This window comes from Furipterus horrens, unplaced genomic scaffold, assembly GCF_987537825.1.
Source record: "Furipterus horrens unplaced genomic scaffold, mFurHor1.1.pri manual_scaffold_4, whole genome shotgun sequence".
NCBI classification, from domain to species: Eukaryota; Metazoa; Chordata; class Mammalia; order Chiroptera; family Furipteridae; genus Furipterus; species Furipterus horrens.
In genome coordinates this window covers 141,161,026-141,174,639 of record NW_028327174.1, presented here as the reverse complement: position 1 = coordinate 141,174,639, position 13,614 = coordinate 141,161,026, and the positions used below count along the sequence as shown (strand labels likewise).

Genomic DNA, 13,614 nt, shown 5'->3' with positions numbered 1-13,614 from the left:
TATCTACATTGCCATGTTCATTGTAGTGTTAATCAAAATAGCCAACAGATAGAAGCAACCTAGGTGTTCATGAACAGAGGAATATATAAGAAAGAAGCGGTATATAAATAAAATAGACTATTATTCAGCCATGAAAACATTTGCAAGAACATGGATGTACCTAGATGATGATATACTAATGGAAATTTGCCAGATAAAGACATATACTTCATGGCATCACTTATATGTAGAATTTGAGAAAAGGGAACCCTAGTGCACTGTTGGTGGGAATGCAGACTGGTGCAGCCACTGTGGAAAACAGTATGGAATTTCCTCAAACAACTAAAAATGGAACTGTCTTTTGATCCATTGATTCCATTGCTAGGATTATACCCTAAGAATCCTGAAACACCAATAAAGAAGAACGTATGCACCCCTATGTTCATAGCAGCACTATTTACAATAGCCAAGTGCTGGAAACAGCCTAGGTGCCCATCAGTGGATGAGTGGATCAAAAAACGGTTGTACGTTTACACAATGGAATACTATGCAGCAGAAAGAAAGAAGGAACTCCTATCTTTTGTGACAACATAGATAGAACTGGAGAGTATTATGCTTAGTGAAATAAGCCAGGTGGCAAAAGACAGATACCAATGATCTCACCTTATACAGGACCTAATGAACAAAACAAACAAAGGAGCAAAACAGAACCAGAGACATGGAAACAAGGAACAGACTGACAGTGACCAGAGGGGAGGGGGAATAGAGAGAAGGGGGAAAAGAAGGGGAAAGGTCTAGTCAAGGAATTAGTATAAATGACCCATGGACATTGACAACAAACAGAGTAGGGATTGACTGTGGGAGAGGGGGAGGGGGGTGGGGCAGGGGAGAGCAATGGGGGTAAAAATGGGAAAACTATAATAGAAAAAAAATTAAAATTTTTTTTTTAGTTCCAACCCATTGGAACAAAAAGTAAAGTGGCTGCCAGGGATTGGGGTGGGGGAAACAGGGAGAGGTTGTCAAAAAGGTAGTACAACCTTTAGCTATAAGGTGAATGAGGTCTGAGCAAAACATGATGACCATAGTCCGTAACACTGTACTGCATAATTGAAATTTTCTGAGAGAGCAGGACTTAAATGTACACACACACACACACACACACGCGTGCGCACGCGCGATAAATTTGTAAGGTGATAGATGTGTTAATTAGCTAGATGGAGGAATCCTTTCACAGTATATACATATATCAAATCACCATATGTACATTTTAAATATTTACATTTTTATGTCAATTTTACCTCAATAAAGCTAAAATAAAATAAATAATTAATTACTAAATCATAAAAGTAGCCAAAGAAAAAATACATTAATCAATGATGTAACAATAAGACCAACAATGGACTTTACAACAGAAATGATGGAAACCATAAAACAATGGAATAACATCCTTAATAACAGAAAGTAATACCATCCTAAAATCTACACCAAACAAATAAATTCTTCAAAAGTTAAAGAGAAATAAAAACAGTCTCAAGTGAACCCAAACTAGGAAAATTTGTTCTAGTAGATATGTATCAATAGGCAGGGAAAAAATATCCCTAGAAAGAAGTTTAGATATTTATGAAGTCATGAAGAACTAGGAAAAGCTGCTGTATTTGGATAACTCTAAATGAAAACTGACTTTATATAACATATGCATTATAACAATAATAACAATGTCATATCATGTCTTTTAGTTCTATATTTTATATCCCACAATCCCAACAATGATGGTGATAGGAGGTGTTCTATGGCCACTGCATTTGTTATCTGAGCAATGACTAAAGTGCTAAATTTCATTAAACTTCAAAAAAATCAAGGAGGAATGTTTTCATCTCTGGAAAACCATTAAAAGAAGAGGGGAAAAAAGCCACCAGAAGGAATAAATTGGATTTTTAAAATTGAAAATTCCAAAGCAGGAATAAAATAGAAAAATGGAAAATAAAAACAGATGGGTCAGATAGAAAATAAATAGTAAGATGACAGAATATCAGTTACATTAAATAAAAATATACTAAGTATTCTAATTAGAAGACAAAGATTCTCACACTAGATTTTTAAACATGAAATAGTTGGTGTCTGTAAGATACAAAGACAAGATATAGCAACTGACAGAGATTTAAAGTAATAAGAGAAAATATTAACCAAAAGAAAGTTAATATTATGACCTAATAACAGAAAAAATACTTTAAGGAAAAAGTCATTAGTACAGATAAAGAGGTAATTTATAATGATACAAGAGTCAATCCATTCAATCCAGAAATATATTAGAATTCTAAGATTGTATGCAGCTAGTAATATACCTTCAAATTATCAACATCTAAATCAATGAAATGACTAGAATATATTTCAATGAATGTTGAGTGCCTAATGAGCATTTGGAATATCTGGAGATATATAAATTATAAAATACTGTGTTTTCTCCAGGCTGTTATAATTCTGGTCCTAGAATTTAGCTTTACTTTAATAAACTTAAATAGGTTAGAAACACCAATAATAAACACTCTATTTTCATGAATTTAAATTAGTCAAACAAAATTGTCTTTTTGAAAAGTTCTCCATGCACCTAACTTGATAATACATGAATCACTTCACTCATTCAGAGAATATATCATAAACAAGGTTAAAACACACTAGATTCCTCAATACAATCTTAGAAATATAATAACATAACCACTTTGGGTTTCAATTTCATTATCTCTAAACATGAAGGTAATTGTGAAAGCATCCTGCTTAATACAATAGGATACTCTAAGACTTGAGCTAAGAGAACAACTCCTACTCAGCACTACTAGAATAATCCTGTCAGGTCCCTAGACCTTTTTATAAATTTATTGCTTATTATTTGCAGAGCTTATTTACAACCAATATGAACTAGTTAATTATTTTTAAGTAGTAACACTATTGGATAACACTTCTATGATTTTTTTAAAAATTAAAAATCACTTGTATTGCTTCTAAAATCGATTTCCTTCTGTAAGGAAAATCTGGTTTAACTTTTCAAAACCCAACTTATACACATTTTTATATTTTCCTTCTAGGTTTTAATCTCTTAAGAAATTTTTACTATGCTGCTATTCTTCTGTCAACATTCAAAATGAATGTAAATATATATTTCTAAGTATTGAAATATTATCACCTATAATCAGTTTTCCCATTTATTTTTTTTAATGTGTTTTATTGATTATAATATTACATTTGTGCCAATTTCCCTTCCCTCTGCTCCCCTCCACCCGGTGGCCCCCCTCCCTCCAGTTGTCCCCCCCTTTTAGATCATGTCCATTAGTTGTGCATACAGTTCTCAACCTCTCTCTGTCTATTCCATTCCCTCCTACCATGATCCTTAATTCCTATATCATCTCCCTCCCTCTCCCCATTCCCCCTCCCTGTTGACCTCCCCCCAATATGTTCCCCGTACCTATAGTTCTTTTTCCACTCTCGTTGCCTGTTTAGTTTGCCTTTGTTTCAATTCCCTAGCTTCTGTTGTTTCTTGTGATGCAGTTTTCATTTTAGATTTCATTGTCTTGATCCTCCTTTTTCTAAACCAGTCCCTTTAACATCTCATATAACAGTGGTTTGGATCTAATGAACTCTTTCAGTTTTATTTTGTCCTGGAAACACTTTCTCTGTCCTTCTATTCTGAATGACAATTTCGCTGGATAGAGTATTCGTGGTTGTAGGTTTTGGATTTTCATTACTTTGAATATTTCTTGCCAGTCCCTTCTTGCCTGCAGGGTCTCCCTTGAGAAGTCAGCTGATAGTCTAATTGGGACCCCTTTGTACATAATTCTTTTCTTCTCTCTTGCTGCTTTTAAGATTCTCTCTTTATCTTTAATTTTTGACATTTTGATTATAATGTGTCTTGGAGTGGTTCTCCCTGGGTCCAGTTTTTTTGGAACTCTCTGTGCTTCCTGGACCTGTAAGTCTATTTCCTTCCCCAAGTCTGGGAAGTTCTCCTTTATTATATTTTCACTCAATTTTTCAAGTTCTAGTTCATCTTCCTCGCTCTCTGGCAAACCAATGATTCTTATGTTGGGCCTTTTATAGCTGTCCCAGAGGTTTCTGATCCTCTCATTGTTGCTTCCCATTTCCTCTCTCTGCATTGGTTGACTGCTTGTTCCTTCTCCATATTCCAGTTTGAAGAAATGAACTCTGGATTTTTTTTCCTCACCATCTGTCTCGTATGTGGTTTTGTTCCTTTCGTTATGAGTGTTTTTCGCTTCTTTCTCATCTTTTTCCAGATCTTTTGTGAATTCTGTAAGCCACCTGATAACAATGGCCCAGAACTGAGCATCTGACAGGTTTCTTATTTGTTCATCTGTCAGGTTCTCCATCTGTTGCCTGGTGAGCTGTGCCACCGGGATTTCTATAGTTGTCTGCCTCATTTTGACAGATGCGTTTTGTTTTCTTGGGCCGGCTGTAGGGGGCAGTGCCTGTGTACTCGTCACAACCCAGCGACCGGCGCCGTTCGGCAGCCTTTCTTGCTGTGCCATGGTGCTTTGTCGTCACAATCCAGCGACCGGTGCCTGTCCGCGACCTATTTCGCAGCCCTGTGGCGCTTTCTTTGGGGGCGGGGGTCCAAGATGGATTCACACAGTTATTCCGCTAGGAGACCGGGATCCGTCCTCCCGCCCCCCTGGGCCTCACTGTTCAAGGCGATGTGGTGGCTGCTTTCCCCAGTGTTGGGGTCGCGAGCTGCCGGGGGTTCGACTGCAGCCGGGGTTGTTCTCCCTGCCGCTGTCCCAGGTGCGACCGCAAACAGCACCGCCCCCTTTAGCTCCCCTTACCTGCCCAAAGGGCGCCGCTGGTTTATAACTTCATATGTTGGGCTTCCGTGTAGTTTTATTTTCTGGAATTTCTAGTTATCCTTTGTTTTGAAGTAGTTGTATTCCTCTCTAGTTGTAGAGGGAGACCTAGCGTGTCCGTCTAAGCCTCCATCTTGGCCGGAAGTCCCCTCAGTTTTCCCATTTAAAAAATCAATTGGTAGTAATAATTTTTCCAGAGTTTCTATTTTCATTTGGAGAGGAAATTACATTTAGTAATTTCAAATGTCTAGTCCTTCAGTTGAATATTACCACTGTATTCTCAAGTATTTGCCCTGGCTGGTTTAGCTCAGAGGATTGAGCGTCGGCCTGCGAGCTAAGTGTCGCTGGTTCGATCTTCCAGTCAGGGCACATCAGAGAAGGAAAACTCTGACTCCAAAAAACCTCCGCTGCCTTGCGGCATACCTCTTCAGGGGAAAGGCTAAGGGAGTAAACCCCGACAGAAAATCCGGAGCCGGAGTCCCTAAGGCGGTTTGACGTTGTAGTCAACACCGGCAACTCCTGCGGCGCACCTGAAGCCAAGCTGTATTGACTCCGTCTTTCCCTTGGACCCTTCAGCTGCGAAGAGAGGGGGGGTCTGCTGCATGGGCAACAGCAGACCCTCCATATCACCCTGCCCAGGCTCTGTAGCTTCAGCGTCATCGCAAGATGTCGATTCAACACGGGAGGAGACAGATACCATGTCACTCCCGAGTCGGACTGCACAGCCATTCTCGGCGGTGCAGATAGACTCTTAAGAAGCTACACCATCGTCTCTCGAGACGGACGGCTGCCGACGATTCTCAAGTATTGAAATGCCTTTTGTATGTGATAAACCTCCTGGTAATGCTGTTAAACAGCCTATAAAATTTTTATTAAAAAGGTTAAAGAAAAATTGTTCCTTCCTTCTGAAAGCTTTCATTAAAATCAAATGTAACATAAAATGAATGACTATTATACACCAGGTACTTTTACATGTGTTATCTCATTTAATCTCATGGTTATTCACATTTTTCAGAAGAAGACATTGCAATTCAGGAAGATTAAATGATGTGGCAAAGGTTATGCATGCAATAAGAAAAGCCAGGCTTTGAATCTAGTTATGTCTGTACACAAAGCCACTCCACTACCACAGATTGGCAAACTCAATATAAAGATCCAGACAGCTAATATTTTAGGCTTTTTGGGCCATATGTCTCTGTCATGATTACTCAACTCTGCTATTGTAGCACAGAAGCAACCGTGGACAATATGTAAACAAATGAGAGTAGCCGTGCTTCGGTAAAACTTCATAATAAAAATTGGTGGAGGGCTTAATTTAACCCAGAGCCCACAGTTTGTCAGTTCCTCCAAGATAATGGAATGCATTCCCTCTAAGAGAACCTCTATTAGCTTTTTGTTAACATCACTAAATCTTTTTTCTCCCACTGTTTAAAAAATTATGACCTTAATCTTACTGGACAATTCTATTTTAATGCTTTTCTTAGTAGGTTCAATTATTTGAAACAGGTTACTCTTGGGGGAGTATGTACAACATTTTACATAATCTAAATATAGTACAAATTACATCAGATATTATTCTATAAATAAAACATTCCTAAAACTATAGTACTAGTATGCACAAAATACCAAGTGTGAAAATGTCAAACACTGACATCTCAAGTTTTACATATTGACCTTTTTTTGGTTACTAGTATCTAATTTTAATCACCCTATATTTAATAAGCATAATCCCAGAAACAATAGCAAATATCCTTTTTAATTATACCAAGTGATCATGTGTACAAAAAGATATACAGTACTCCCTCACTTATCGTGGGTATTACGTTCCAGACACCCCCCCGCTCCCCGCAAAGTAGGAACCTTGCATTTATTCTACACTCTTAAACCTACGTAACTTTAACAAGATATGTATACAGTACCACAAAATCCCACGATATAGTGAAAAATCCGCGATAAATAATTAAATATAATATTTATTAAAATCCTGCGATACAGCGAGGCCGTGATAAGTGAACTGCAATACAGCAAGGGACTGCTGTAAATACATAGAACCTAAAGACCTTCTCTCACTCTCTTCTTTATTCCAAAATTTAATTATATGTACACCACTGAACTTGTTTTTAATATAAACGATTTAAATAATACAAAAGAGAAATATCTCCCTTTCCATCAGGATTTCCTTCTTTCATCCCTCTCTCCTTCCCTTGTTTCCTCACATGCACATGTAGCCACTTGTGCATTCTCTTTCTCTGGTGCACTTGCGCTTGCTCTCGCTCTCTCACACTCACACACACACACACACAATATTTTAAAAACACAAAGTCCAAATAACATACAATTATCAGTCCCTCCCCCAACAAAAAATACCCAGCTCTACACACAAAGCACACAAAGTAAGATTCAGAAAACATAAGGTCAAGTTCAGATCCAAGCTCTACAATTAAAACCAACTGAATAATCACTTAAGCTTTGTGCCTTCAGTAACTATTATACTTATTTAAAGTCTGTTAGTCTGTTTCCTCATCTATAAAAATGGAGAAAAATTGTACTCATCTCAAATAGTTGTTATAAGCATTAGAGTTAAAATTAAAATGACATGCTCATAGCAGTGTTGATATATAGTCAAGGCCTTAAAATTCCTAATTGCTTCTATTACCAATATCACCACTTCCATCACCATTTGGGGCAGGTGTTACTAGCATCTGCTGTAGTTCTTCTACAAAATAGGAAAAGCACTGCCCTACCTCAAATGGTATATGTAACAACTTTTTGAAGCATCTTACAAATTTTTCTTCTTGTTACTGCTAAAGTTGGGGGAGGGGGTACTTTTTCTCATTAATTTAAAGTTCCTTTGAGAAACTTTAAAACATTAAAGTTTATTTTTATCCCTCAAAAGAAATAATAAGTTAACATTTTTCACTTTGTTTTTCATTATTGTAAATATTTTAAACCAAAACATATATAAAAGGATCTATTATGTTGCTTTTTAAAGAAAGTCATTAAAAATTAATAAATAATCATAAATGGATTTGGTGAAAAGGGACTGTCTAATTAGGTCTACTTTCTCAATCCCAATATATTTTAAAATCTATTAATTTGAGGGTTTATTTTTGTTGCTTTCGCTTTCAATCTTCTGCACTTAAAGGAAAAACATGTTGATAACTGTATGCTACAGCTGCTCTAACAAAGTGGATATAGACATTTCTTACCAAGTTACGCTTTTTTAGTGGAAGAAAATAATAATAGTGGCAGAAAGAAAACATCAGTGCGTAGCAAGTAAGAAGTTCAGTGTAGAAACACAACTGCAGAAAGAGCCAATGATTATCTTCACCAACACAATTGTTAATCCTGAAGAAAAAAATAAAAAACAAAATTTTAAACCTTTGTATGATGTTAATTGCATAATTGGTAAAACTAAAAATAAACAAAGAACTTCCTATATGCTTAACTTCATGGAGATAAGCTGAAGTTACTCAAACCTAAAAGCAAACAGTGCACAGGAAAACATAAAAATATGCCATCTCACATTTGTAAAGCACTTTCTATTGATACTTTACCAAGCAAGTCCATGTATATGATCCCCCTTCAACCCACAACCACCCAGTGAAGCAGGAAGAGCAGATGGCATTCCCCTTGTTCCATCGATGTGGAAACAGGAACAAAGGAGTGAAACCTACCAGAGATGTATGAAGTTAAGGCACTTGCCAGGGTATGTAGTTAGTGGTCAAGAGAACTAGAACCTTCTTCTATACACTGTTCTTCCATTACAACATTCTAGCTTCAAGAGCAACTTGAATGATAGTAAAATAACTTAAACCAGCTACTCAGATATGACTGCTAAGCATTCACAATTTTTCTTACTTTAAAAGTTATCATTGGTTGCTAAAAATAAATACATATCATATCCACAACTATTTATTAATTCTTCTCAGTGTTACGCGTCCAGCAATACAACACTGAACCATAACTAGGAAAAAATGATTAATGCTATAATCCCCAAATTTTCAAAGCTAATGTAAGATGAATATTTTATTGTTCCAAAATGTATTGTATCCAAATTTTACAATTCCAGTAGAAAACTCTAGTTCAAAACTATGTTACCTTGAACAAATGTTTTTATTTCAATTTAGTATTATACTGTCACTGTTTGAAAAAAATTCTATAATAGTCTCAGTTCCTAACTTAAACTGTTAAACTATTTTTTTTAAATCAGATATAGAACTGAACAGAAAACCTTGCAGAGGCATTCCTTAGACTTAAGAGTTCATGCTTTACTAACAAGAAAACTTCCTGTGTTGTTCACATGCAGGGCTATCGAAAAGTGTGTTTATGTATGCACTCAAAAATACTCAAGATATTGCTTGAAAGATGACTTATCTTTGTCCTATCCTTCTTGTCCCCCTAAATTTGAGAAATAAATGCTGTGATCCTGACATTCTTCTTAACCAGAGAGCTTTACGAAACACTAAGGTACTCAATCTATATATATTAAGAGTTCTTTTGGTAACAATTAAACTACATAGAAAGAGTAATCATAGTCGGAAATAGAGAAAAATCTTATGCTGATCTGACACGTGACCTCTAAATCTAAAGCTTATAGCAGTTACAACGCAGTTTCTGAAAATAACAAAAATTCTCCTTGCTTCCAGTATACACTGCACAATTTCCCTCACTCTGAGTATCTCAACAGTGCTGTTAGGGAATTCAATCATGGAAATCCCTAAATCTACTTAGGCCCCTGGTCTACCCCACTTTCCTATCCTCTATCTCTTCCTACTTCCACTCTTCTTCCCACCAATATTCTGAGAAGTTGACTAAATTGGAAGGAAGAGGCCTAGAAACAGAGAACTCACCCCAATATTAGAGTGTAGGCCAAACAGAACTTTATTTTGTCACTGAGTTAATCTTTATTCCCTAAAAGTAAGTAAATAATATCACTAATCTTTTTAATACCAAAATGTTTCCTAATTCATTCATTATGTTTTTAAGCTTAGACTACTGCATTCTTTTAAAAGGAAGTATCACTATCTAACTGTATATGAACATTTATGACATTTTTAATCAGAGCATTGCTCTAAAAAGTGTATAAAATTGAGTTTTCCAAGTGTGATTGCCACTTAGCAGTTTACCAGCCTTTATTAATCTATTACTGTTGTAACTGTAAATAGATTATTGACATGTAGAAAACACTTGAGAATTATTTTGCTTAAATTCAAGGCACATTTTTAAAGACCAATTACGTGTTATACATTATACCATCCTATTTATGAAATGTATATATTGTAACAGTGCTTTTATCTAAAATGGTTTCATTTTTTCCTATCTCAGAAAAGTACCCCCATTTAAGTAATCAGTTTACGGTAAAACCCAAATTTCCACTAAAATCTTACAATAACTTGTGCTATCAAAATAAGTTATCAAAAAATAAGGAAAACTCTAAATCGATTAGCATTATTAGGCAAATCTAAACTCTTCCCTAGAGTCAACTTTAGATAAACGAAGTTATAAGTTTAACAAATCCATTATATAGTTAACTTTGTATACATGCATGCATTACAAACATATAGTTGTATACAGATATATTTATAAAGTGCTACACTACACCAGTTTTAAATATTTATACAGAGATCCCACTTTAGAAAAACAAAGTTAAATACAATTTCTTGTTCAGATTTTGTGACAGCTTTGAAATGAGATACAATGCAGAATTCTCACAGCATTTGTTTGAAAAATTCTATTTCTCAACTAAACATTTTCTTTAAATATTACAAGAGAGCCCCCTATTGGCCAAAAATGTTGGCTGTTCAGCAGAATCAGCTAATCACCACTTATACATTCCAGTGTGTATGTAATATTAATACTTAAAATACATAATATTGAAAAAGTCATAAAGGGGGAGAAATGAGGTATCAAGGTACCCAAAATGGTTAAACAAACAGGAAAGGAAATAGAAAAAACGGGATGTATATGGTTCATTACAGTTAGAAACAAGAAGAGCTATTATTTAAGAACTTTCTAAGTCTTAGACACTAAGAAATGCTTTATGAAATGCTTTACATAGTCTCATTTAATATAATTACCTTAGTTCTTTTGTATATTTGGGGTGTATGTTAATTCTTAGTTTTCTACTTAAATATTTCCTTGTTAAAAAAGATAGAATCCCTATGGAAAAGAAATGATGACTTTGGGAGCTCACAGAATCATATCAAAAACGTATGCTTATTAAAAGATGCTTTTAAACTACATCACCCTAATATAACTTTAACATAAATCTGCTAAATACTATGATTTATTTTTTTTATTTTTTAAATCCTTACTGCAGATATATTTATTGATTTTTAGAGAGAGAGGAAGAGGGAGAGAGAGAGAGAAACATCGATGTGAGAGAAAAATATTGACTGGTTGCCCCCCGTACACACTCCAGCTGAGGATTGAACCCACAACCTAGTTATGTGCCCTGAGAGGGAATCAATCTGCAACCTTTTGGTGTATGGGAAAACACTCAAACCACCTGAGACACCAGGCCAGAGCATGACTTATTTTTAACTAGTGTTTTTTTCTAAAAGTAAATTACCCATTTCTTACCATGGACAGTGATGATCCATTCTCCTAACACAGTGGCCGCAGCGGCTGCAGTGATGGGAACGCTTTGGTCTCATCAAATTACACTTGTTACATAATTCCCAGAACTCCCTTTCTAAAGAAAGAAATTAAAATCCATTTAATGAAGGCAAATGACTAATGTTGAAATTTAGCAACAACTGTTTAAAAGATTTCACAGAAAGCCCTCAATACATATGTTTAAGAAATTTTTCTTCTAGTCTCCAGTATAAATGTGTTTCCCATAAATATTGCTGCTCTATTCTAGTTATGTCTTATTTTATATGTTTCAAATTTCAAACACTATAAAAATAAGATACTACTAATAGTCAAACTAAGAGATAGAAAGCAATATATTTGGGCTTTGGACCTACTGCTGTAAGTAGAATTTAATGACAAAACCCTAAATTAAAACCGAGTTATTAAAACAACTTTATTTAAACTAATTTATAGAAATTTTATTATTTAAAGGCTCAGACAAATGAATAATGCTGAGTCCCAATTTCAAAATCAAAATCGACCTTATAATCTCAACAGAGAAACAGATTGCATTCCTACCCCCAAACAATTTTATTTTTTAAATATTACTGGGTTCATTGGAAAATGTTTATTGAAGATATTTGGAAAAGAATTTCAAGTGGGTTTACGAGGTATTAGAATACTTTCAGAAGTGAGAAGTTATAAGAAAATTACTATTGATGGAAGTAAAGAAGTTCTTTAAAAACTCAGTCCTACCACCAAGAACAATTTCCTCTAGCCTATACTGAAAGAGCATACAAATAAGTTTTGTGATAGAAACATGAGTTTTACAGAAATAAAGAGAAAAGTCATGTTTTCATTATGAATTATTCCCGTCAGATCCATAAAAAGTATATAAGAACTCGATCTACCAAGACAACTGCTTTATTACACAGAATGTATCTTTTTAATATTTGTTAAAATAAAATCTTACTTCTACAAAATTCTTAAACTTTTCATCACTTAATGTTTAAATTATATCCTATATCATTAACAGTGTGGGCATAGGAAAACTAACCTAACTCCACATTCAGAGTGAATACTAGCATGTGCCAAGTATGGCCTTTGTACAAAGTACATAGTCATTAAATGTTTGCTAAAGTATAAAAAGTTTATTTTTTAAATAAAAGACTCTAAATATAAGTAAAAGAAATAACAGCAGGTAGTGTTCAATTTTCTAAAATGATACATTATTTTAATTCCATTATTTTAATTTAATAGCCAGTAGTAAAGTCAATATATTGGAATTTTATGATGTGTTGGAAACACCGTCTGCTATAAGATGTCTCTGAAGAAATCAATAAAGTATAAATAAAACCTATATCAAATTGTTTATTCCAATAGTATGAAATTTGCAAAAATAACTTTTACATTTAAAATCTCATTTTAAAATAAAATATTTCATTTCTTACAGTTCGTTTAAAGAAAATATATAATGTGAGAGAGCAATAATACTGAAGTTTAATTTAGATAAACTAGTATTATTTACTTATCAATTTTTAGAGAGAGCGGAAGGAAGGGAGAAAGAAAAGAAGGAAAACAATAATGTTAGGGACCTGGACTGCAACTCAGGCATGTGCCCTGACTGGGAATCAAACTGGCAACCTTTTGCTTTGCAGCATGATGCCCAATCCACTAAGCCACACCAGTCAGGACTAAACTAGTATTATCCAACTGTAAGTGAAATGGGATCTCATTTTATATTTAGAAAAATACAATGTCACAAGCACATCACTTTTTTCCCACTTAACTTGAAAAGCCCAAACATTCCAATGTTTCTTTGGATTCACATACTTCAAGAAATACAGAAAAGAGAACATGTGACTAAAGTCAGAAAAAGTCTGTAATTCTGTAGTCTAGACCACAGGTTGGCGAACTACAGTCCACAGGCAAAACTAGTCTGTTTTCTGTGACCTATGACCTAAGAATGGTTTTGATCATTTTAAATGATAATAACTTGTGACATGTAAACATCATGAAAATCAAATTCCAATGTCCATAAATAAAGTTTTATTTGAACATAGATATGCACATTCATTTACTTATTGCCTATGGTTGCTTTTGTACTAGAATGGCAGAGCTGAAGAACTGTGGAGACTTTATGGTCCATAAAGCAGAAAATATTTTATTATCGGGCCCTTCAAAATACTGTTTGCTGCTCTATGGTCTGGAT

At 34.8% G+C, this 13,614-nt stretch overlaps 1 protein-coding gene across 1 annotated transcript in view; it reads right to left on the bottom strand.

The window, feature by feature from the left end:
- Nucleotides 1–13,614, bottom strand: part of ZDHHC21 (zDHHC palmitoyltransferase 21) — a 69,115-nt gene that overhangs the window by 23,649 nt on the left and 31,852 nt on the right. Inside the window, exons 5-6 of the mRNA XM_090274093.1 lie at nt 11,409–11,520; nt 8,033–8,171 (exon numbers count right to left, since the gene is read on the bottom strand). Of these exons, the coding sequence (XP_090130219.1) occupies nt 8,033–8,171; nt 11,409–11,520 (251 nt within the window). The remainder of the gene's footprint in view (nt 1–8,032; nt 8,172–11,408; nt 11,521–13,614) is intronic.